This window comes from Psammomys obesus, unplaced genomic scaffold (assembly GCF_907164565.1).
Source record: "Psammomys obesus unplaced genomic scaffold, mPsaObe1.curated_primary_1811, whole genome shotgun sequence".
Taxonomy (NCBI): Eukaryota; Metazoa; Chordata; class Mammalia; order Rodentia; family Muridae; genus Psammomys; species Psammomys obesus.
The window spans coordinates 10,645,515-10,667,642 of record NW_026585987.1 but is presented as its reverse complement, the minus strand read 5'-3'; the positions used below and the strand labels follow the sequence as shown (position 1 = coordinate 10,667,642).

Here is a 22,128-nt window from a genome sequence, read left to right as displayed (position 1 = left end):
TTTTACAAAATTTGAATCACCTTAAGGCAGCGGTGGGGAGGGGGATGCCACAAATGAAATCCTCACTACTGAAGTTAAAATGCACATATAAAATATTTTAGCACTATTTCACCATGGAGAAGGAGCTAGGTAATGGCCAAGTAAAGAGATAGAAGGTGGAATGTTTATAAAGGAGGAAGATAGGTTTTCACAACCAACTTGAACAAATCCATCTTTTAAGGCAGGGGGTGATGGGCAGAATCCTTTTGGAGCCAAAGACAAATCAAAGCAATGTGGCTCGAGCAATCTGGAAAAAAAACAGAAACAAATGGAAATTAATGTGATTGGTTTCCATAGCTTAGTTGATTTATATTATACTATTATATTATATTATTATTACTATATACTTTCCCTTTACATCTGAAGGGATACAAGTAGAGAGTAAGAGAACATAAATATATATGTTTATCATTCTTAGAACCAAATATGTGACCACATGTTTTTTAAATACCTTAAGCATAACCCAATCTATCAAAAGATGATCTAAGTATCTACAAAACCAGTAGTATGAAAAGCAAGTAGGAAGAAAAATGAAAGTCTTTAGATAATGTCTTCTAGATTTCATCTGTCTCAGATATCACTGTGTCTCCTGCTGTTGGGTTCTGAAATCCTTTTATCACAAAATTAATTCTATTCAATAAAAGTATATGATGTCTAAAAGTATACGATGTCTAAAGTAAAAATATTTACTTTTACTTTATGTACATTGGTCTTTTGTCTGCATGTGTGAGGGGGTTGGATTCCCTGGAATAGGAGTTATAGACAGTTGTGAACTGCCATGTGGTTGGTGGGAATTGAACCTGGTTCCTTTGGATGAGCAGACAGTACTCTTAACCACTGAGCCATCTCTCCAGCCCAGGAGCAGAGATCCTTAATGTCACATCACCAACGCTATTCCTGAAAATTTACCATAAGCATGAGCATCCCAGCAGGAGCTTATAATAATGATAGTGTTAGGAGACATCATCATTAAACAGGGATTGTCCATAGTGCTCCTGTGGTCAACATACTACAGGTCCACTCTGGCAAGTAAAACTGAACAAGAAAAACACAAACAGGCTATGACAGTTCCTTCTTGGCTAAGTTCCTTATCTTTTGCAATACCCCCAAAGAAACCAGAAATGTGAAGTAATAAAGTATTCTTGTTTACGCTGATCAGGAGGATAATCCTTTGTGCAACAAAAAAGAGAGAGAGAGAGAGAGAAGGAGGAGATCACTTCCATGTTTCCCCTCTCTCTCTCCCCCTCTCTCTCTCTTTCTGTCTTTATAGAGAGAGGTTTGTTATCACTCCATTAAACAGGCTTAATTCTGTAGGAAATTGGTCCCCTTGGGCAGAGACCCGCTTGCACACACTCATCCTCTTAAGGATACTTGTGCATTCTTTCCCCATACTAACCCGTATGTCCATTGGCTCCCTCAGTGAGGAGATACTAGTTATTGTTGTTTTACATGGCATGAAAGTCCTGGGATCAAGGCAGGACTTACCCATCACTTACCCAAGCAATTTGTTTCTTTCCTTAACTCACATGACCTCCAAGTTATCTTACTAGAATTTTTTGTCTAGTTTCTGAACTCTGGAATATGGCATAGATGGACCAACAACTGCACTTTTGGAGTCCTTTAAATAGGTCCTCTGGAAAACGTACTGCCAAATGCCACACACGATGTCACCATTCAGCTGTGAAAACCCAGATCTGTCATCACCCCAATTCAAAAAGGGCAAATAGGATGACCTCTCCCAATAGAGAAATGATGAGAAGAGGAGGTAAAATTGGCTCAAAAGACCCACCAAAAAAAAAAAGAAAGAAAGAAAAAAATTAGCTTTTTGGGGGGAAGGAGGGTGGTGATTGTGTTGTTTCATTTGCTGCTTCTTCTTTTCTTTCTTTCTCTCTTTCTTTCTTTCTTTCTTCCTTCCTTCCTTCCTATCTTTCTTTCTCTTTCTTTCTTTCTTTCTTTCTTTCTTTCTTTCTTTCTTTCTATCTTTGCCTTTTGACTAACAGCCAAAAATGACCTTGCATCTCTTTGGCAGTCTCATCTTTACCAGGGGCTGGAAATTCCAGAAGCATTTCGGCCTCTCACGCATGGTCTGTCCTACATGATTTTAGAGTCACCTTTCTACAGAGAGAAATGTTAGAGCAGCAATAACGTCCCAATGAGAAAAAAAAATCCTTCCGGGACTGAAAAGATGGTTCTGTGGTTGTGTGCTTACTGATCTTGCAAAGGCCCAGAGTTCTGATCCCACTCCCTAAGTCAGATGGCTTATAACTGCCTGTAATTCTAGCTCCAGAAGAAACTTTAGCTTCTAACCTTCTTGGACATGGTCACTTTCATATTCATACACATAATTAAAATTGGGAAATAATTTTAAGAGAAAAAAAAACTCCTTCTGGTCAAAAGAATAGAACCTCTGTGGAGACCTAAAATTCTTCTTAAGCCAGACCAGTCTCTTGGCTAAGGGACCCTCCCAAAGCAGACAGGTTCTCCTTAAGCTATGTTAGAGAGATAGGCAGAATAACTATTTATTTAATGAAATACTGTACTTTGCCTTGCCTGATCTCCAGTCGCCTAGTGTAGTCTCTTACGGAGCATAAGCATACTGCTTCACACGTCTGTGGACGTTAATTACTCAGGAAAATATAGTTTTTCCTTTCCCTCTCTGCTCTAGCTAAGCGTGCTTTCCCTAACTCTAGATTTCCCCCACATTTGGCACTATCTTAGTTGTTCCCTAAAGCTCCCCTTTCTACCATGTGACTGCTAGTGTGTCGTATGTCTGATCTCTATACCAACATGGTTTTTCTCTTCTTTCTTTTTTTTTTCTCCTACCCACCTCACTCTTCTATTTTTCTCCTCTGGGAAGCTGATGAGATTTATAGCTCACTCACCCCAGGAATGTTTCTTGTAAACTCTAATAAAATTGAATTCATGCTTGCAGGGTACTGTGACACAGGCTTGTAATCCCAGCACTTGGGAAACAGAGGCAAGAAGATTCAGGTCCAAGTTCATCCTCAGTCAATCACATAGTGAGTTTGAGGACAGCCCCATGCTACATGAGACCTTGTCTCAAATATGTGAATAAATAAATATTTAAAAAGAATTCTGACACAGGGGCACAAATGAGTCAACAAAGCTGAGAGTGCTTTTGCATGATCCTTCCCAATATAAAGTTAGGGTCAGATTTCTACCAGATCATTCTAGCAAAACAATATCCATCTGAAGTGTTTGGCTTTGTGTATAACCCAGAGAACAAGTCAGCAGGAGGCACTGGTATATCTGAAAATTATCACGTTCATTGAAAGTTCCCATTGGCCTATGCCAGCCACTTTTACATGCTTGGTCAATCACTTTTACATGACTTAACTCTTATATTTTATTATCAGTTTGCCTACAACAATTATTCTGATTTTAAAGGTATATCAAGTGACTTACTCAAGGCTACACAGCAAGTAGGGAGCAACTCACTGGCCTTCTCCCAGTTACTAGCCCTGTATATCCCTGGTGTCTAGAAAACCTGGAATTCACAGCCAGTATTACTGGTCGTGACAGGCCTCCTTCCTTCACTCACTCCAGTGCTAAGGGGCAAAGCAGACATTGATAAAAATCATCACTTAACATCTAGTCATCCAAGAACAGCAATCATCAAATTATGTCCATTGCCCAGTAGTCATTCTCCATGTAACTACTAAAAGGTCTGTTCTCCGTTACCGCAAGTTCTCCAAGTCCTGGTCTTCACATTGCCTGCTTTCAGTTGTTTCTCCAATACAGGCCTTCCCACCTGCACTAGGAAGGGGATTGTTGCATTCTCGACTCCTTGATTTCTTCCCTTGAGCACAGGGGCTCCAGGAGGACCAACAACTCCAACCTCCATCAACCCCTCCTGTAATATAAGAAAGAGGCTCTTGACTTCTGGACAGCAAGACTCCAGAGCTCAATGCTGTGCTTCCTGCTAATGTGTTCCCTGCAGGGGCTGGGAAAAAAGGAGGGGAGATGTGTGGTTGAGAAAGGGCATATTGCAGGACCTACAGTGGCTGGATCTAAATCCAGCTGTGGTGGTTTATTAGTTCACAACCTTGGACAAGGCATTCAAACTTCTTGTTCCATTGTTATTCTGGCGTTTTCTGGGGTTGGTGGGTTGGTGGGTTGGTTGGTTGGTTGGTTGGTTGGTTGGTTGGTTGGTTGGTTGGTTGCAGCATCTAGAATGGCTCTACTCACTGTATCCATATCCATCCTGCTGTAGAAATATTCTTGTAATATCTTAAGTGTGCTAATTATTTTGAAGATCAAAGTACTTTCACTTACACCATATCATGTATTTTCTTCTCCAGACAATGACCAAAGTGAAGGGAGGAGGACATTTCCCTTCCCACTTTTACTCCAATACTTACTAGCAAAGGATGCTTCCATTTTAACAGATAATTGAAAATCCATGTGTCTATTGAAAAACTATTGACTAATGGTACATAATACAAAATAGCATAGATGTTCCAAAGAGCTCGCTGTCACAAAGGCTAGGCAAGAGATACAAGCTCCCATAGAGCTATGTTAAAACAAAAACCTTATTGAGACATTTGTGAAAAGATGGGAGATGTTTTAAAGATAATTCTGTTCTAATAGGAAATAGTCAAAACCAGAATGGTGTCTTTAATTTAGATGAGTAAGAAGGGAAACAGCAAGAGACCTTAGCCTTAAAAGCTACAATGTGGAGGTGAAAAGCAGAGAGAGATTCTGAATTCAAACACAACTTCACTTCTTCAAACACCAGCAGTGCATGCCAAGCGCCAAGAAGAATTCCATTTCCAAAGTATCCCTCGTGACAAGTGAAAACCTATTATACTGACCTGCTTGATCGCCAACAAGGACTCCTTGCTCACATGCCATGCCAAATGTGTACGGTTTGCAGTAACACTGGCACTGTGTCCCAACAACAAGAGCGAGGCCACCGTTCTGGCAAGGCCGGCAATGGCAGGGATCAAATTCATCCAGGTACTCCTCAAGAGCCCTCTTCAGGTACAGTTTTTTCACAGAGGCACAGGGCACTTCCTTGACCAGCTCATACAGTGGCATCAGCTACAAAGGAAAAACAATGGTGGGTGCTCAGAGCTTTAGGTGAGAGCTCGTTCCTTATTGTATGCACACACACCACACTGAAACAAAAGCCACTATTGCTTTCGTTAAGACTGCTGATCCAGTTCCCAAAGCAAGAATAGAACCCATTCCTACATAGGCTGTTTTTTCCTTTTCATATGTACCTAAAGCTCTCTCTTCTCTCTTGCTCTCCCTCTCTTTCTCTCTCTCTCTCTGTGTGCATGTGTGTGTGTGTGTGTGTGTGTATGTTTGTATGTGTGTGTGTGTGTGTGTGTGTGTGTGTGCGCGCCTGTGAAAAAATGTCACATGTGGGCAGGTGCCCACAGAAGCAAGAAGAGGATGCCAGATCCCTTGGAGTTGGAAATAATTACAGGCAATTGTAATGCCTGCCAACATGAGGGGCAGGAACCAAAATGGGGTCCTCCAGATGAGCAGCAAGAACGCCTAACTGACAAGTCACCTCTCTAGCTCCCTGGGATGGAGTTTAATTTATAAATCAGGCACAGCAAGAGATTGTGTGCTTTGCTTTATTGCTAAAGAATATATGGGAGAGTGAAAATGGCCCATTCTGAAAACTAAAAGGGGTTACTCCCTGGGAGCGTTCCTGGAAATGCTGTCTGCCTTATTTGAGGTAAACAGGGGCAGGGTGTTAGGGGTGCTTGGAGGTCTTTTTTGTTATTATTATGTCACGTGTGTATACCTCTCTTAATTGCTTAAATTCGACATTGTCTGGGATACTGACTAACATAAAGAGAATAGGTCATACAATCAGTTCTACCAAAACGTTTCTTCAGAAAATGTGGATTTTCTCTACTGAGGCTGACATGTTAGAAAACAACATGACCATTTTTGCAAATTTTACATTTTCCCATGTGCAGCTGATTCCACAAGATTCACAGAGTGAGCTACCACAGAACCTCACCACTCAAGAACACCCATGATGTACATGCACAAAAAAGCTCAGATGTCCCTGTTTGTTAATCTCCTGTACCATAGGCCACACCCACTCGTCTGGTAAACTGTCCGCCAGGTTCGATTGTTCCCCCTTCTGTGATCTAAACCACTGCAACATTCCCAGCACCCGGGAGCTTCAGGATTTTCGAGACAATGTGCCGCATTCACCATAGGAACGGTGCATTTCTTAATCATTTAACGTGTAAAAAGACTCGCTTCCATTGTTCTCAAGGCCGCCTTCCTTAAATCAGCGTCACAGCTGATTTTGAGTGTTAAAGCCCTAACCCCAGTTTCCAGGATGATCTTTGTTCCTTGTTGTACACTGTCTGCATAATTCATTCGGGTTGGGGTTTGGGGAGGAGGTAAAGGGGAGATTCTTTTCTTGTTTTTTATTTTGTTGTTGCTGCTCTTTGGAATACATATAATGTGTTATAAACTAAAACTTGTTTTTGTGATAAAACATCCTCGGCTCTGCCTGTCATTTGGTGCTACTGTAATTGGGCTCAGGAAGAAAAGCGATCTGACTGACAGATGTAACAGCACAAGAATCTATATGCATTCCTCTTGTAAAATCTGTGACCCCCTCTGGATTAGAAACCAGAGAAAATATGATCAAGGGGCAGGCAAGATGACTTGCCAGATAGCGGCACTTGCCTCACAAGCCTAGTAACCTGAGTTCAGTCTTCAAAACCCACACAAAGGTGGAAGAAGAGAACTGACTCCACAAAATTGTCTATGGGTCTCTCCAAGCATGTGATGGCACGAGTGAGCCACATATATGCACTGATAAACCAAAGAACGTAAATTTTTAAAAGAAAATAAAATCATACTTAGTGCAAAAATTAAAATACAAATTTCCTCATTAATTTGTCCTGGGATTTGCAGGATATTTAAGCTTTACTGCTGATCTACAAACAAACCACATCCTCTGTTTCTTATTATCATGTATGCATTCACTTTACTATATAAAGCATAATTGGGATGCAAGGAATGCTAATTGCAGCCAATTCTATTTAATCACCTTGATGTAATCTCATTTCCCCAACACAAATAAACATGACTGGTCCTCACTGCTGCACACAGAGCATCACATACCTTTTGTTTTATGACTTGGGGAAGGCTGGTTACAGAGTTGGCCCAGGAAGTATACCGCTCTTTGTTTCCAGTGGGATTATCCAGCTCCAGGTAACTAAGGCCAGATACAAAGCTAGAAGCTCCACCTCTGACAAAAGGGTCTCCTCGAAGCACCCTTCTCTGGTCTCCTTCACAGGAAGGAGGATACAAATGAAATAAGTCAGCATAAGTCAGCATGTGCAAATATAGTGAAATTAACAAGGTAAAAGTACAAAGTCTGTCAAGTGTGTTAAAAAAAAAAAAAAAAAACTCCGTCAAACTGTATGACATCTTGAGAAAAGCAAAACCTAAAGACAATAGAATGATGGACAAGAAAAATGCAGAGGATTTTCAGAGAATTTAAACCATTCTATAAAACACAACTGTGGTTATTATCCTTCTAACATACTTAAGGCCATAAAACATACAGCACCAAGAGAAAACCCTAATGTCAATTAATATTCTGTGAAAATATATGTCTAGGTAGATTCATCAGTTTTAACAGTGGCTCCACTATAGGAGGTGTGGCTAGTATGTGAGGTTTGAGGGCAGGAAGTATATGGCAAATCTCTACATTTTTCTCTTGATTGCGCTGTGACTCTCGGGGGACATAAAAATAAGACTGAAGAGAAAGGCAGGTGACTGGGGATTCATTTAATGGGTAGAGCATTTGCTAACCCTTGGGAAACTCTGAGCTCACACCAGCACTACATAAAACTAGTTTACAGGCCTGTAAACTCAGCATTCACTTAGGAGGTAGAGAGGATCAGAATTTCAAGGCCATCCTCTACTACAAAACAAGTTGAAGGCCTCCCTGGGATACATGGGACCTTATCTAAATGATGATGATGAGGGTGATGGTGATGGAGGTGGTGGTGGCGGTGGAGGAGGAGGAGGAAAAAGAGGAAGAAAAAGGCGAATAAGAGGAGGAAGAAGGTAGCTATGGACTGAGATAGAGGATATTATAAAATTGCTGCTAGTTTTAAATGTCTTAGTCCATTAAAAATATGAGACATGCTTTGCAAAAGAATATCATTAGAAGAAGCTTACATATATTAAAGGATGAAGTATCATGAAGGTGACACTTCTTTCAAGTAATTCCATAAATAACAGAAGCATTTTAAATACATGGTCATTGATGCTGCTAAATAATCTGCTGTATTGTAAATATTTTATGTATATGTGTGGCAAAATGTCAAAATAATAACTGTTATGTATCAGTATCTACGTAACTACTGAGTTCTCTATATTTTTTTATATATGAAATTCTTTGCGATAAAATACTGGAGAAAAAAAAATAGCCCAGGGTCTAGCATATTAACAGGTTTTTAAAAGCTATTAATTAACAGGAATACATTACCTAAAACATGAAAAGTGTTCTGAAAAGTTTGAATGCTAATTGAATTCCTATTTCCATTGATGTGCCTCATAATGGCAGACGTATTTTTATCTCCACTTATTATTGGTTCTTACAAAGGTCATGACTAGACATTTCTAATCTTACAGATCACATTTTGAGTGATTTCTACTTCTTTTCTTATAACTGTCCAAATTTTGCAATTTTGTCAAATGAACACACTCTACTTTTATAATGAGAAATTATGAAAGCCTGGTATTTTTAATAAATTACCTGGGTGCCTCCTCATTTTCATTGTTAATTCTGGTTTGATATGCAAATGGTAGCCTTTTTAGAGCAATATCTCACAAGTCCAAGCCTTGAGCTACTGAATCACCAACAGCTGGGGTGCCTGCAGGTCTGAGCTCAAGCAAGACCTGTAAGAGACTGTCTAAGGTGATCCTGGTGAGCATGAAAGACTGGGACTCATTGTCTTATGGACACACCAGGTTAAGATGAGCAGGCTTTACAAATTTGGTGCCATCTTTAAGTGTATGTGCTCTGCATCCAGATCCCAGAAACCTTCTGCTCTGGCTAATTCATGACCCTGAGAAAACATGGCAAGAATTGCAACAGAGTCCAACTCCATGCATTTACATCTCATGTCTAGTTCTTCCTGGCTGTGGTCTTGGTTTTGTAACTCAGTGTGCCTGTGTGTAACAGGGGGATATGAATTCTAAGTATTTCATAGATTAGAGGAGCACATGCTTAGCTTTTGTAAACCACTTAAAAGTGTTCTGGCAGAAAGCAAGTGCTATGTGTTTACTAAATGCAAACGAAAGTCAGTGAGTAGCTTTCTGTTGCCAGCACAGTGGACACCTGAGGTCAGCATCTTCCCACAGCTCCCCTCCGCACCTCTGCATCCAGAGAGCTACTCTTCCACTTCATTCAGAGGGAGCTGATGGGGAAGGGGGGGGCTACAGGGAGGTAACATGGGAGGAATTGGGAGGAGGAAAGGAAAGGGAAGATGATTTAATTATACTTTAATTAATTGTTTTAATGGGGAAAAAACTGTTCTTTAGCCATATCCATTTCCTTGGTCTAAATATTTTTTTTTGTCCTTGTCACTACCACGTTCTTGGTATCTAGGACCTCACTCAAGGATCCCTCCTTCCTCACTGAACATTAGAGCAGCCTAGGTCAGCTTTCATTCCTATTTCTACCCTCATCCCTAATAAGATATAAACTCCAATACTGCCAAATCCATCACATTACAGAAGGCACATTCCTCCCACGTGACAGAATGCATTCCCATTTATAGAAAATAAGCTTTAGTCTCTACAGCCAATGGATGCTTTTTTCTGCTCTTGTCTACCTTGACTTCTTTCTAGCTCTTCACTGTTGACTTCTCACTCTTTTACTTTCCTCTTCTCTTTCTCACTTTAAGGAGTCATTTGTACTCCATTCTGCCTCCTTCTCTACAACTATCCCTATGTAAACCTTCACTTAATTACTCCTGCATTAAGCCTTTTAGTGGTGGCCAATAGTTACCAGAATCAAATTCTAGTTCCTTAACACCGTGCCTATATCTGAATAACACTATCAACAGTAGGATACAAAACTAACACACACACACACACACACACACACACACACACAGAAAAAAAATCAGTAACTCTCCTATATACAAAAGACAAATAGACTGAGAAAAAAATTAGGGAAATGTTAACTTTTACCAGAGCCTCAGAAAAATAACTATCTTGGGATAATTCTAACTCTAAGCAAACAAGTTAACAACCCATATAATAAAAACTTTTCAAAGAAAACAACTGAAAAAAGACACCAGAAGATAGGAAGAGCTCCCATTTTCATGGAGTAGAAGGAATAACATTGTGAGAATGGCCATTCTATCAATAGCACTCCACAGATTCAATACAATCCTGAATAAATTCCAACAATCTTCTACTTCATATGAAAACACACACACACATACAAAATCCTGAAAAATAAAAGAACTGCAGGAGGTATAGCTATCTCAGATTTCAAGTTGTATTACAGAGCTATAATAATAAAAATAGAATGGTATTACATGAAAACTAATACTTTGATCAATGTGATTGAATTAAAAACCTGGACATAATTACACACACATACAGATATCTTTTTTTTTTTACGAAGAAGCCAAAAATACACATGAGAGAAAAGACAAAATTTTCAACAAATGATGATGACTAAAATGGAATGGCTGTATATAGAAGAATGCAGATAGATCCACACTTATCATCCCAAACAAAACTCAGATGGACCAGAGACCTCAACTAAGAACAGATAACCTGAATGTGGTATAAAAGGAAATAGGAAATAGCTTTGAAATTATTGGCATAGTAAAAGACTTACTGAACAGAAAACTATTAGCACAGGTACTAAGATTAAAAATAAATAAATGGCCCCTGTGCTCAAATTTTTTGGTTCTGTTGCTCTCCTTGTGGACCTCCTGTCCTCTCCAGCTCTTACTATTATTTCCCACTTCTTTCATAGGATTCCCTGCATTCTGCCCAAAGTTTGGCCATAAGTCTCAACATCTGCTTTGATAGTCTGCAGAGCAGAGCCTTTCAGAGGCCTTCTGTGGGAGGCTCCTAACTTGTTTCCTGTTTTCTTCTTCTTTTTCTGGTGTCCATCCTCTTTGCTGAGACTCATACTCCAACCAAGTACCATGCATGGAGGTAACCTAGAACCCCTGCACAGATGTAGCCCATGGCAGTTCAGTGTCCGAGTGGGTTCCATAGTAATGGGAACAGGGACTGCTTCTGACATGAACTGATTGGCCTGCTCTTTGATCACCTCCCCTGAGGCCATAGAGGAAGACAATGCAGCCACTCCTGATGAGACCTAACAGATTAGGATCAAAATGAAGAAAAAGAAACCCTTCCCTACCAGTGGACTTGGGGAGAGGAGTGTGTGAAGAAGGGGGAGGAAGGGAGGGATTGGGAGGGGAAGAGGGAGGGGGGAACTGGGGGGGGGGATACAAAGTAAATAAAGTATAATTAAAAATAAAAAAGAATAAAGGAATTGGAAAGAAAAAAATTTAAATGTAAAAAATTAAAGGATCAATGGTAATGGAAATTTCAGTTTCTTTAAAAATTTGGTTATGATAAAAAAATTAATAAATGGGAACTGATAAAACAAAAGTTTCTTATAGTAAAGGACACCATCATTCAGACAAAGAGGTAGCCTGGTGTATGGGAAAAGAGCTTTACTATTTATGCATATGATAGATGCTAATAAGCAAATAATATAAAGAACTTTTAAAATTAACATCAAAAAGCAACCCAACTTAACAATGGAGTACAGAACTAAACAGAGAATTCTCAACAAATGAAACATAAATGGCTGAGAAACTAAGAAATGTTCAGCTTCTTTAGCCATCAGGGAAATAAAAATTAAAACTACGTTGAGATTTTTATCTTAACAAAGTGACCAAGACCAACAAAAATATTTTAAAAAACCAACAGCAATGAAAAACAACAGCTTTTTCTCCTGATGATAAACAGTCACCCATTGCTTATGGAAGAATAAACTTTTACAGCCACTCTCAAAATCAGTGTGAGAGTTCCTAAGGAAACTGAGAATAGATCTACCTCAAGATCAGCTATCTCACTCTTAGGCATATACCCAAAGGACTCTACATCTTCCTATAGGAAGTCTTGGTTACCATGTCTATTGCTGCTCTATTCATAATAGCCAGAAATTGAAAACAACCTAGATGTTCATCAACTGATGAATGGATAATGAAAATGTGATACATTTATATAATGTATATTATGACATAATAAAATATTATTCAGCTGTTTAGAAAAAATACATTTACCAGTAAATGGATAGAACTAGAAAAATTATCCTGAGTAAGGTAACTTAGACCCCAAAAGACAAATCCTGCATGTTTTCTCTTACATGTGGATGTTAGCTTTTAAGCATTTGATTTGTGTGCTACAACCCAAATAACCACAGAAATTAGGCATCTAGTTACAGACTGTAAGAGAGAAAAGGGTCTCCCAAGGAAAGAGAAATAGAATATAATATTATGGAGAAATAAAGGGGAAACTAGAATAAAATAATTAATCAGGGAGGAGAATGAGATAGAGGGGGCAGAACATGGGGACAAATAACACTAAAAGCCATTTGAAAAAACATGAAAATCTACTATCTTAAGCTTCCTAAAATACACGTGTATTTAAAAGGAATATAAATAGAATCATGAAATATTAGGAAATAGAATGCCCCAACTAGACATTTTATGCCACCAAATAACACCTCCAGTTCCAGGAATGAGTTCCATCTTGATGTATTATTGGCCAAAGGGACCCCATTGAAACCCTCCAAACATCACAAGCAATTACCAAGGCTATTGGTTGCTCTCCTATTGCTGAGTACAACACTTATGTTACAGGCACAGAGAAGTTTAACTAATGCCTAACTAGAAATCTAACTCCTAATGACTATTATTCATTGCAGTAGAATGAATAATACACTCCTGAAAGAGAAAGGTAATCATCAATATCACCCAGCTACAAACCTCGGGACCTACAACAGTGAATTACAAGCAAGATATTCTGGTGCATTAGTGGTTCAATGGTTATAGAAATAAGCAACCACTTTTTGGTTGGATTTAAGGCCCACCCTATGAGATGGAACTCATACCTAACACCGCTAAAATGGCCAAGAAACTGAAACTAGACAGGTCATTGGCCTAAAGGAAAATCTACTATTATTATCATTCTTAAAGAACATAGCAATGAAATTACTCCTAATGACAAACTGATAAACACACAGAACAGACAATGCTCAACCCATATCAGAGAAGCTCCTTCTTTCAGTAGGTGGGAATTAACACAGAGACAATGTGCAGAGAATAACAGACTTTGGAGGACTCTGTCATATGTGGGATGTCTTTATAAAACTCCTCCCCTCAAGGCTCAGGTATCTATGAGGAAGAGGAGGAAAGACAGTAAGAGCCAGCAGAGATGGATAACTGCAAGGAAACAACGTCTTCCAGAAGCAACAGGATTGGTATCATAGGAACTCTCAGATGTGGCACATACACAGAAGCTGCACAGGTTAGGCCAGATGGGATCCCATCCGCTCCCAAGATTAGAACAATACATACTATTGTGTCTTCCATTAAGAATTAATTCAGCTGGGCCTGTCAATCACCTGGCCAAGAGTCCACCCCTCGGGAAGGCTGATTCACTCTAGGGCATGCTAAAGAGATCGGAGGAATAGTTATCCTGGTGAGATGATGACTTTAGCTTCACAGAAACCTTGTCTTTGGTGCAGTCTCTTACAGAGCCTCTCCCATACAGCTCTGCTATGTCTGTTTTCTTTCATCCTAACACCAAAAGGCATAGCTGTTCTTTTTTTCTTCTTTTCTAAGTTTTTGTTTCTGATCCTGGCCAACTTCTAAGCATGTTTCCACTGGCATTTTGGTGCTTTCTCACTCTTTCTCTAAAACGATTCAGCCACACACTCTCTAGCATGTAGCTCCATGGCTGAGCGTGTTCAAAAGGCATCGCTTTCTCTCTTCCTCTTCTCCATAAACCCTCCTGGTGATTTACAGCCTGACTTCCCTGTTGTTTTCTAATAACATTTTGTTCACAAATTTTCTAATAAGTCCATTTTAAATTTCTTTAATGAGCAATATTAGGAATCTAAGGAGGCCCTAATTTTCCTTCTACCATATAATGCCCAACATGGGGGCCCCCTAATTTTCTAGTAACAGAAGGATCAAGTCTACATAGTAACAGTGAGGAGCTATCTCCAAAAAGTAAAATAGTACAACAATGAAAATAAAGCAAGACATAAAAATAACCGACTAAAATTTTTTAAGCAAAATACCTGCTAAAAATTAAAAACTTAATTAATCATAAAAATGATCAAAACTAAGCCAGTAAAGCAAATTGGAAGTTTCTCATTTACCTGAAGTTGATTTCAAAGCATTCTCCAGTTCCTTGCATCTCCGATCTGCTGACACATAAAAATAAAGCCGAAAATCTGAAGAAGAACATGCCTTCTCCTGGGCTGACCCAGAACCTGGGAAGAAATGCAAAAGTCAAGTGTTTAGCTTCTGTGTTCATTAGAGACCTTCACTGGGGTGTAGCCATGTGTGGAAGTGGTGATTACAAGTAGTTTCCAGCTGTTGTGGCCATTTGCTAAAGAATAACAAAAGAGTGGGTAAAATGCTCAATCCTCATTCAGAAGGACAGACAGGATTGACATCAGAAGAGGAAGAAAACAGGAAATAGGACAGCAGCCTACAACAGAAGGCCTCTGAAGGACTCTACCTAGCACGGTATTAAAGCAGATGCTGAGACTCATAAGCAAACTTTGGGCATAGTGCAGGGAATCTTATGAAAGAAGGGGAGATAAAAAAGACCTGGAGGGAACAGGAGCTCCACAAGGAAAGCAACAGAACTAAAAAATCTGGGCACAGGGGTCTTTTCTGAGACTGATACTCTAACCAAGGACCATGCATGGAGATAACCTAGAACCCCTGCACAGATGTAGCCCATGGCAACTCAGTCCCCAAGTGGGTTTTCTAGTAAAGGGAACAGGGGCTATCTCTAATATGAACTCAGTCCCTGGCTCTTTGATCACCTTCCCCTGATGGGGGTTGGTAGCCTTACCAGGCCACAGAGGAAGACAATGGAGCCAATCCTGATGAGACCTGATAGACTAGGGTCATATGTAAGGGGAGGAGGGCCTCCCCTATCAGTGGACTTGGGGAGGGCTATAGGAGGAGAAGAGAGAGGGAGGGTGGGATTGGGAGGGGAGGGAATGAGGAAGGGGGCTATAGCTGCGATACAAAGTAAATAAAATGTAATAAATGAAAAAATAAATTTAAAAATAATAACAAAATATGCAGTTTCAAGTGCCCTCTAATGCAAAGTTCAGAAATAAAAAGGATATTTGGATTTTGTTATTTTTCTCCTATTAGCTTTGGCTGAAGAGAGGCAGGTGAGGGGCAGGGAGTCCCAAATAATGTTCACATAAGTGAGTAGAGGAAGCAGAATTTGAATACTTCAAAGAGAGGCATCTCTTACCCATGCACAGTCAGTCCCTTCACAATAAAACAAGTAGATAAACACAGGAGTATGATGGCTTCCCACTCACTGAGATTCTAAAAGCTGAATTGTGAGTCTATACATGTTAGTTCCTAAACTCCTGGTCCAGCTAACTCAGCCGCTCTGTCAGTATCTGTGGTCACTAAAGATAGCAATTAGGAGTAAGATGGCCTTCCTTTGTTGGCAGTTTGGTTGGGGAAACAAGCCTAAAGAAAATAAAATTGTCTCTATGTCCTGGTAGACTAGGTCAAGAGTCAGCTCCAAGAGAGTAAAGGCTTGACAGCAGACTCTATCTAATCATTGAGCTAAGGTACTAAAGCCCAAAAGTCCTGACTAATCAAGAATCTGTCTGTCTATTGATGGATATCAAGGCTGATTTCATATTTTGGTTACTGTGAACATAATTATTGTTGTCAATAGTGAAAGTCTCTACAGTGTACTGCCTTAGAGTGTTTTGTTTACATATCCAGGAGTGGTATAGATGGACCATATGGTAGGTCTGTTTTCAGGTTTTCAATACTTATTTCCACAGTTGTTGGGAAAATGTATATTCCTTTCATCAGTGTTTAAGGGTTCATTTTCTCTGTGCCCTCAATAGCCCTTACTATTTAGTTAACTATTGCTGCTCTGACTAGAGGAAGGTAGAATCTCAATGTAGTTCTAAAATTCTGATTTAGAAGTGAAACTACTTAAATATAGCAGATAGGAAACTGAAAAGGTACAGTGGAAGCAAAGAAAAAATTACAGTTACCGCATAAGGAAAGGCTACAAGCTCTCCTTGAATCCTGTGTAAAAAAGTCTTATTTGACTTCAAGAGTAGAACAGGATCATCTCTCAAGCAAAAGACCTTGAAGAGATGAATTGGAATGAAGGAAGAAGTGTGGGCAGCTGCCCAAGGGGAAACGAACGGTGTAACCTGAAACATTAGTTAGGCAGACAGAAAAGTCTCTGGAGAGAAGGAACGCTGAACAGACCGGGTGGGCCCTCCTTTCAAGCTGGAATCCCCAAAGCAAGAATTTCAGTGGCAGGTTCATTTTCTAACAAAAATCAGTTCCCCTTCACAGCCCAGGGGGAAGGCTAGGCTAGTTGTGACAGCAGTTCATTCTGGCTTCAGATCCTTTCCTTACAATCTATGTGACCTCCAAGAGTATCATTATAACAAGTTTCAGTTTTTAATCTGAGGAAAATGGGTCATAGTGCCCACCTTATGAGATGCAAGTGAGGATTGTGGGTATAAATGCAATTCACCTGTCCTGAGGAAGGTATCCACCAAATGTTGATTTTCAAGGACGATTTCTTTTAAAGAATTGCAAATGGTAAAGAACAAAAAGCTAACAGGGAACTGCTTTAGGACACTTTTTTTTCCTAAACATGCCCTAGTGGCACAAAGCTGTAATCCCAGCTACTGAGGGGGCTGACGAAAGAAGATCACAAGTTCAAGACAGCCTGGGCTAGAATGAGTTCAAGGCCAGGCTGAGCAAGTTAAGTCTAAAACGCAATTTTAAAAGCAAAACAAACACAAGGCTAAGTATATAGCAGAGCAGTAGAGCACATGTTCACCATGCATGAGGTCCTACAATTCAATCGCTAGTGGGAAAAAAAGATTATCAGTAAATTCCTCATTTAATCTTCCGTAAGAAATATTTTTTAATCTTGACAACAAATTCTGGAGAACATAAGAGAGAAAAAAAAAACCCTGTCCATTACTGTTGGGAATGTAAACTGGTATAACCACAAAGGAAATCGGTATGGAGCTATCTAACATACATGACTCTGCCACTTCCGGTACTCCTATATCCTAAGGACTGACTCTATGTCACTATACTAAGGGACACATGCATGTTTATTGTAGCATTGTTCACAACATGATAAAAGAATATGGAATGAGACTAGATGCTCATCAATACATGAATGGGCAAGGCTGCCCACTCTCTCCATACCTCTTCAACATAGTACTTGAAGTCCTAGCCGGAGCAATAAGACAACTAAAGGAGATCAAGGGGATACAAATCGGAAAGGAAGAGGTCAAAGTGTCACTATTTGCAGATGATATGATAGTATACATGAGCGACCCCAAAAATTCAACCAGAGAACTCCTCCAGCTGATAAACACCTTCAGCAAAGAGGCAGGATATAAAATCAACTCAAAAAAATCAGAAGCCCTCCTGTATAGCAAAGACAAAAGGGCCGAGAAAGAAATTAGGGAAACAACACCTTTCACAATAGCCACTAATAACATAAAGTACCTTGGGGTGACACTAACCAAGCAAGTGAAAGACCTGTTTGAGAAATACTTCAAGTCTCTGAAGAAAGAAATTGAAGAAGATCTCAGAAGATGGAAAGATCTCCCGTGCTCATGGATTGGTAGGATTAACATTGTGAAAATGGCCATCCTGCCAAAAGCAATCTACAGATTCAATGCAATTCCCATCAAAATACCAACTCAATTCTTTACAGACCTTGAAAAAAAGATTCTCAGCTTCATATGGAGAAACAAAACACCCAGAATCTCCAAAACAATCCTGTACAACAACAGATCATCTGGAGGTATCTCCATCCCCAATCTCAAGTTGTACTAGAGAGCAATAGTAATAAAAACTGCATGGTATTGGCATAAAAACAGAAAGGAGGATCAATGGAACCACATAGAACCCAGAAATAAACCCACACACCTATGAATACTCGATTTTTGACAAAGAAGCCAAATCCATTCAATGGAAAAAAGACAGCATCTTCAACAAATGGTGCTGGTCCAACTGGATGTCCACATGCAGAAAAATGAAAATGGATCCATATTTATCACCCTGCACAAAACTAAAGTCCAAGTAGATCAAAGACCTCAACATAAAACCAGATACTCTAAATCTGTTAGAAGAAAAAGTGGGGAACAGAACACCAACAGCACAGGCTCTAAGAGCAACAATCACTAAATGGGACCCCATGAAACTGAAAAGCTTCTGTAAAGCAAAGGACACCGTCATCAAAACAAAACGACTGCCTACAGATTGGGAAAGGATCTTCACTAACTCTTTATCTGACAGAAGACTAATATCCAGTATATACAAAGAACTAAAGAAGCTGAAAAGCGGCAAACCAAGTAATCCAATTAAAAAATGGGGAACAGAGCTAAATAGAGAATTCTCGACAGAGGAATATCGAATGGCAGAGAAACACTTAAAGAAATGCTCATCCTCATTAGCCATCAGGGAAATGCAAATCAAAACAACCCTGAGATTTCACCTTACACCCATCAGAATGGCCAAGATCAAAAACTCAAGTGACAATACATGCTGGAGAGGTTGTGGAGAAAGGGGAACCCTCCTCCACTGCTGGTGGGAATGTAAACTGGTACAACCACTCTGGAAATCAATCTGGCGCTTTCTAAGACAATTAGGAATACTGCTTCCTCAAGACCCAGCTATACCACTGCTAAGAATATACCCAAACTTTGCTCAAGTACACAAAAGGGATACTTGCTCAACCATGTTTATAGCAGCTTTTATTTGTAATAGCCAGAACCTAGAAACAACCCAGATGTCCATCAATGGAGGAATGGGTACAGAAATTGTGGTATTTTTACACAATGGAATACTACTCAGCAATCAAAAACGAGGAAATCATGAAATTTGCAGGCAAATGGTGGGATCTAGAAAAGATCATTCTGAGTGAAATATCCCAGAAGGAGAAAGATAAACATGATATATACTCACTTATATAGACCTATAAGATATGATAAACATAATGAAATCTATACACCTAAAAAAGATAATCAAGAGAGTGAACATGGGGTAAGATGATCAATCCTCATTTAGAAAGACAGATGGGATGTGCATTGAACGTATGACAGGAGTCTACTGAGCACATCTGAAAGACTCTAACTAGCAGTGTTTTCAAAGCAGATACAAAGACTCATGACCAAACCTTCGGCAGAGTACAGGGAATCATATGAAAGAAGCGGAGTTAGTATGATGGGGAAAGGATAGGAGCTCCACAAGGACCAAATATATCTGGGCACAGGGTCTTTTCTGAGACTGACATTCAACCAAGGACCATGTATGGATATAACCTAGAACCTCTGCTCAGATGTAGCCTGTGGTAGCTCAGTAACCATTTAGTTTCCCATAGTGAGGGGAACAAGGACTATTTCTAACAGGAGCTCAATGACTGGCTCTTTGACCTCCCCACCCCCCAAGGGAGGAGCAGTCCTGTTAGGCCACAGAGGAGGGCTTCTCAGCCAGTCCTGAAGATACCTGATAAAACAGGATTGGATAAATGGGGAGGAGGTCCCCCCTATCAGTGGACTTGGAAAGGGGCAGGGTGGAGATGAGGGAGGGAGGGTGGGATTGGGAGGGAATGAGGGAGCGGGACACGGCTGGGATACAAAGTTAATAAAATGTAACTGATAAGAAAAAAATAAAATTTAAAAAAAAATGTGAAAACTTGTGAAAGAAAAAGTAGTTCAATAAAGTGCAGACAAACAAAAAAAATAGATGAATGGGTAAAGAAAATGTACACAAGCACAATGGAATTTGTATTATGCTAGAAAGAAAAACTAATGTAATTATGACATTTACAGAAAAATTGAAGAAACTGGAAATCATTCTGTTAAGTGAAATAAGCTAAAATTGGAAAGATGGTTTTATTCATATGTGGAACCTAGATTTAAATGTGGGGAGAGTAGAAAGAAAAGAAGGGAAGATTAGAGATGAGAGAAGAAATCTCAGGGCAGAGAAGTATTAGAATATATGTGACACAAAAGGACAATAGGAGATGGAAAGAGATAAGCAAGAGGGATGTTGGGTGCAAAGAAAATATCTTGGATGAAGGGATAAACAAGAACAAAATATGTATGAAGATCTGTAACAAAACCATTGCTTTGTATGGTAATTCAAACATTTACTTTTAAAAAAGAAGTACTTTTTAATCTGAGAAATAGGAAAGATTTTAAAGTATTATAAAAACCTAACATTCCCTAGAGACAAGTGATAATGGTAATGGTTTAACTTGATATTATTCAAAAGAGTAGGCAGACATTTCTTAAATCATATGAGAATTTAAGTACAGTATAAAAGATTCCTGCAATTTTGGAATCTATCGAATTTTAAAGCTTAAAAGTTTAAGTTAACCACATATATTCTCCCATTAAAACCCCTCAAATGCTTTTAGATAACATTTTTAATACTATACCACTATGTTTGTTATTTTCTGAATCCATATAAAACAGAACTCTGTATTCTCCTCCTAAGGATCCGGAATGCAGATAATGTGTCCCATACTGGTCAATTAACCGTCGGTAGGCACTGTAGTCATACACAGCGGGAAGATGGGAGAGTTCCTTCCAGAATGGCTCAGCAAGTTGTAAAAACTCAGGATTATTATTAATGAACTGGGCCACTTCAACGCTGTTCTGAACAACAAACAATTGATAACTCTGCAGGGAAAAGAAAGAGTAAAAGGAGTTTCAGGTGGAAGGTAAAAGACAGGAAAACAGTTTCCTAGCCATCATCCTGATCAGCTGCCAATTCCAACTCTCCAGTTTCATTTTTCTTAATAAATAATTACAGGTGATGGCTTCTGGCAGTGGAGTAGGGAGGAACTCAAACTCAGGTCTCTTTAAGGGGCTGGTCACTGGGAGTTTGACTATTCTCTGACCGGTATAACACAAATTAGACTTGGTGAAGCTTTTTTTGGAGGGGAAGAGTGAGACTTGAGGATGGGAGGGTGGATCTGGGAGAAATGAGAATCGAGTGTGATCAGTATGAAATTCCTAAACAATAAAAATATTATGTTGGGGAAAATTTCTTAGCCATCATATTCAATTGCTTTAAGAGCAACCATTACCAGCAGGACTGGGTCGACCTTCAAAAAGAAAATATACAATATTAAATAAAAGATATAATGAGTTCTCTCCTGGGCACACCTTCATGAAGTAACCTGAAGGATTCGGGAGCCAAGTTAAGGATAATATGTGAGCAATGCTCATCTAAACTAGTCTTGAAATAAGTGTTCAAAGTAATACATGTTAGAGTCACATTTTGACCATAGCTTACAGGCAAGGAGACTATATTACTTATCTCTCATACTGGGATGTTTGCAGGTTAAGCTATTTATTTGATGGGGTTTTTGCAACATTTCCTAATCACCTTTTAATAATATTCAAAGCAGACTTGCACTAAATCCCTACAATGTAAACAGCGTACTACAGAGATAGTAAAAATATGAACTCATATTCCCATAGCCAACTTCTTAGTGATAAAACAGATAAAATCAGTTTTGCTTATACCACCTTTCCATGATTAGGCAAACTAACTTCAAAAGTCAGTCAGGCATGATAGTGCCTGTAAACCCAGAACTCTAGAGGCAAAGAATCTAGAGTTTAAGGCCAAAATGGACTACATGAAGCCCTGCCTCAAAAAAGAAAGGAAAGGAAGGAAGGAAAGAAGGAAGGAAGGAAGGAAGGAAGGAAGGAAGGAAGGAAGGAAGGAA

The 22,128-nt window shown here is 39.4% G+C and overlaps 1 protein-coding gene across 1 annotated transcript in view; it reads right to left on the bottom strand.

Annotated features, from left to right (window-relative positions):
- Positions 1-22,128, bottom strand: part of C7 (complement C7) — a 70,684-nt gene that overhangs the window by 19,197 nt on the left and 29,359 nt on the right. Inside the window, exons 8-13 of the mRNA XM_055601016.1 lie at positions 20,830-21,073; positions 14,498-14,611; positions 7,171-7,337; positions 4,875-5,103; positions 3,742-3,913; positions 199-286 (exon numbers count right to left, since the gene is read on the bottom strand). Coding sequence (XP_055456991.1) covers positions 199-286; positions 3,742-3,913; positions 4,875-5,103; positions 7,171-7,337; positions 14,498-14,611; positions 20,830-21,073 — 1,014 coding nt within the window. The remainder of the gene's footprint in view (positions 1-198; positions 287-3,741; positions 3,914-4,874; positions 5,104-7,170; positions 7,338-14,497; positions 14,612-20,829; positions 21,074-22,128) is intronic.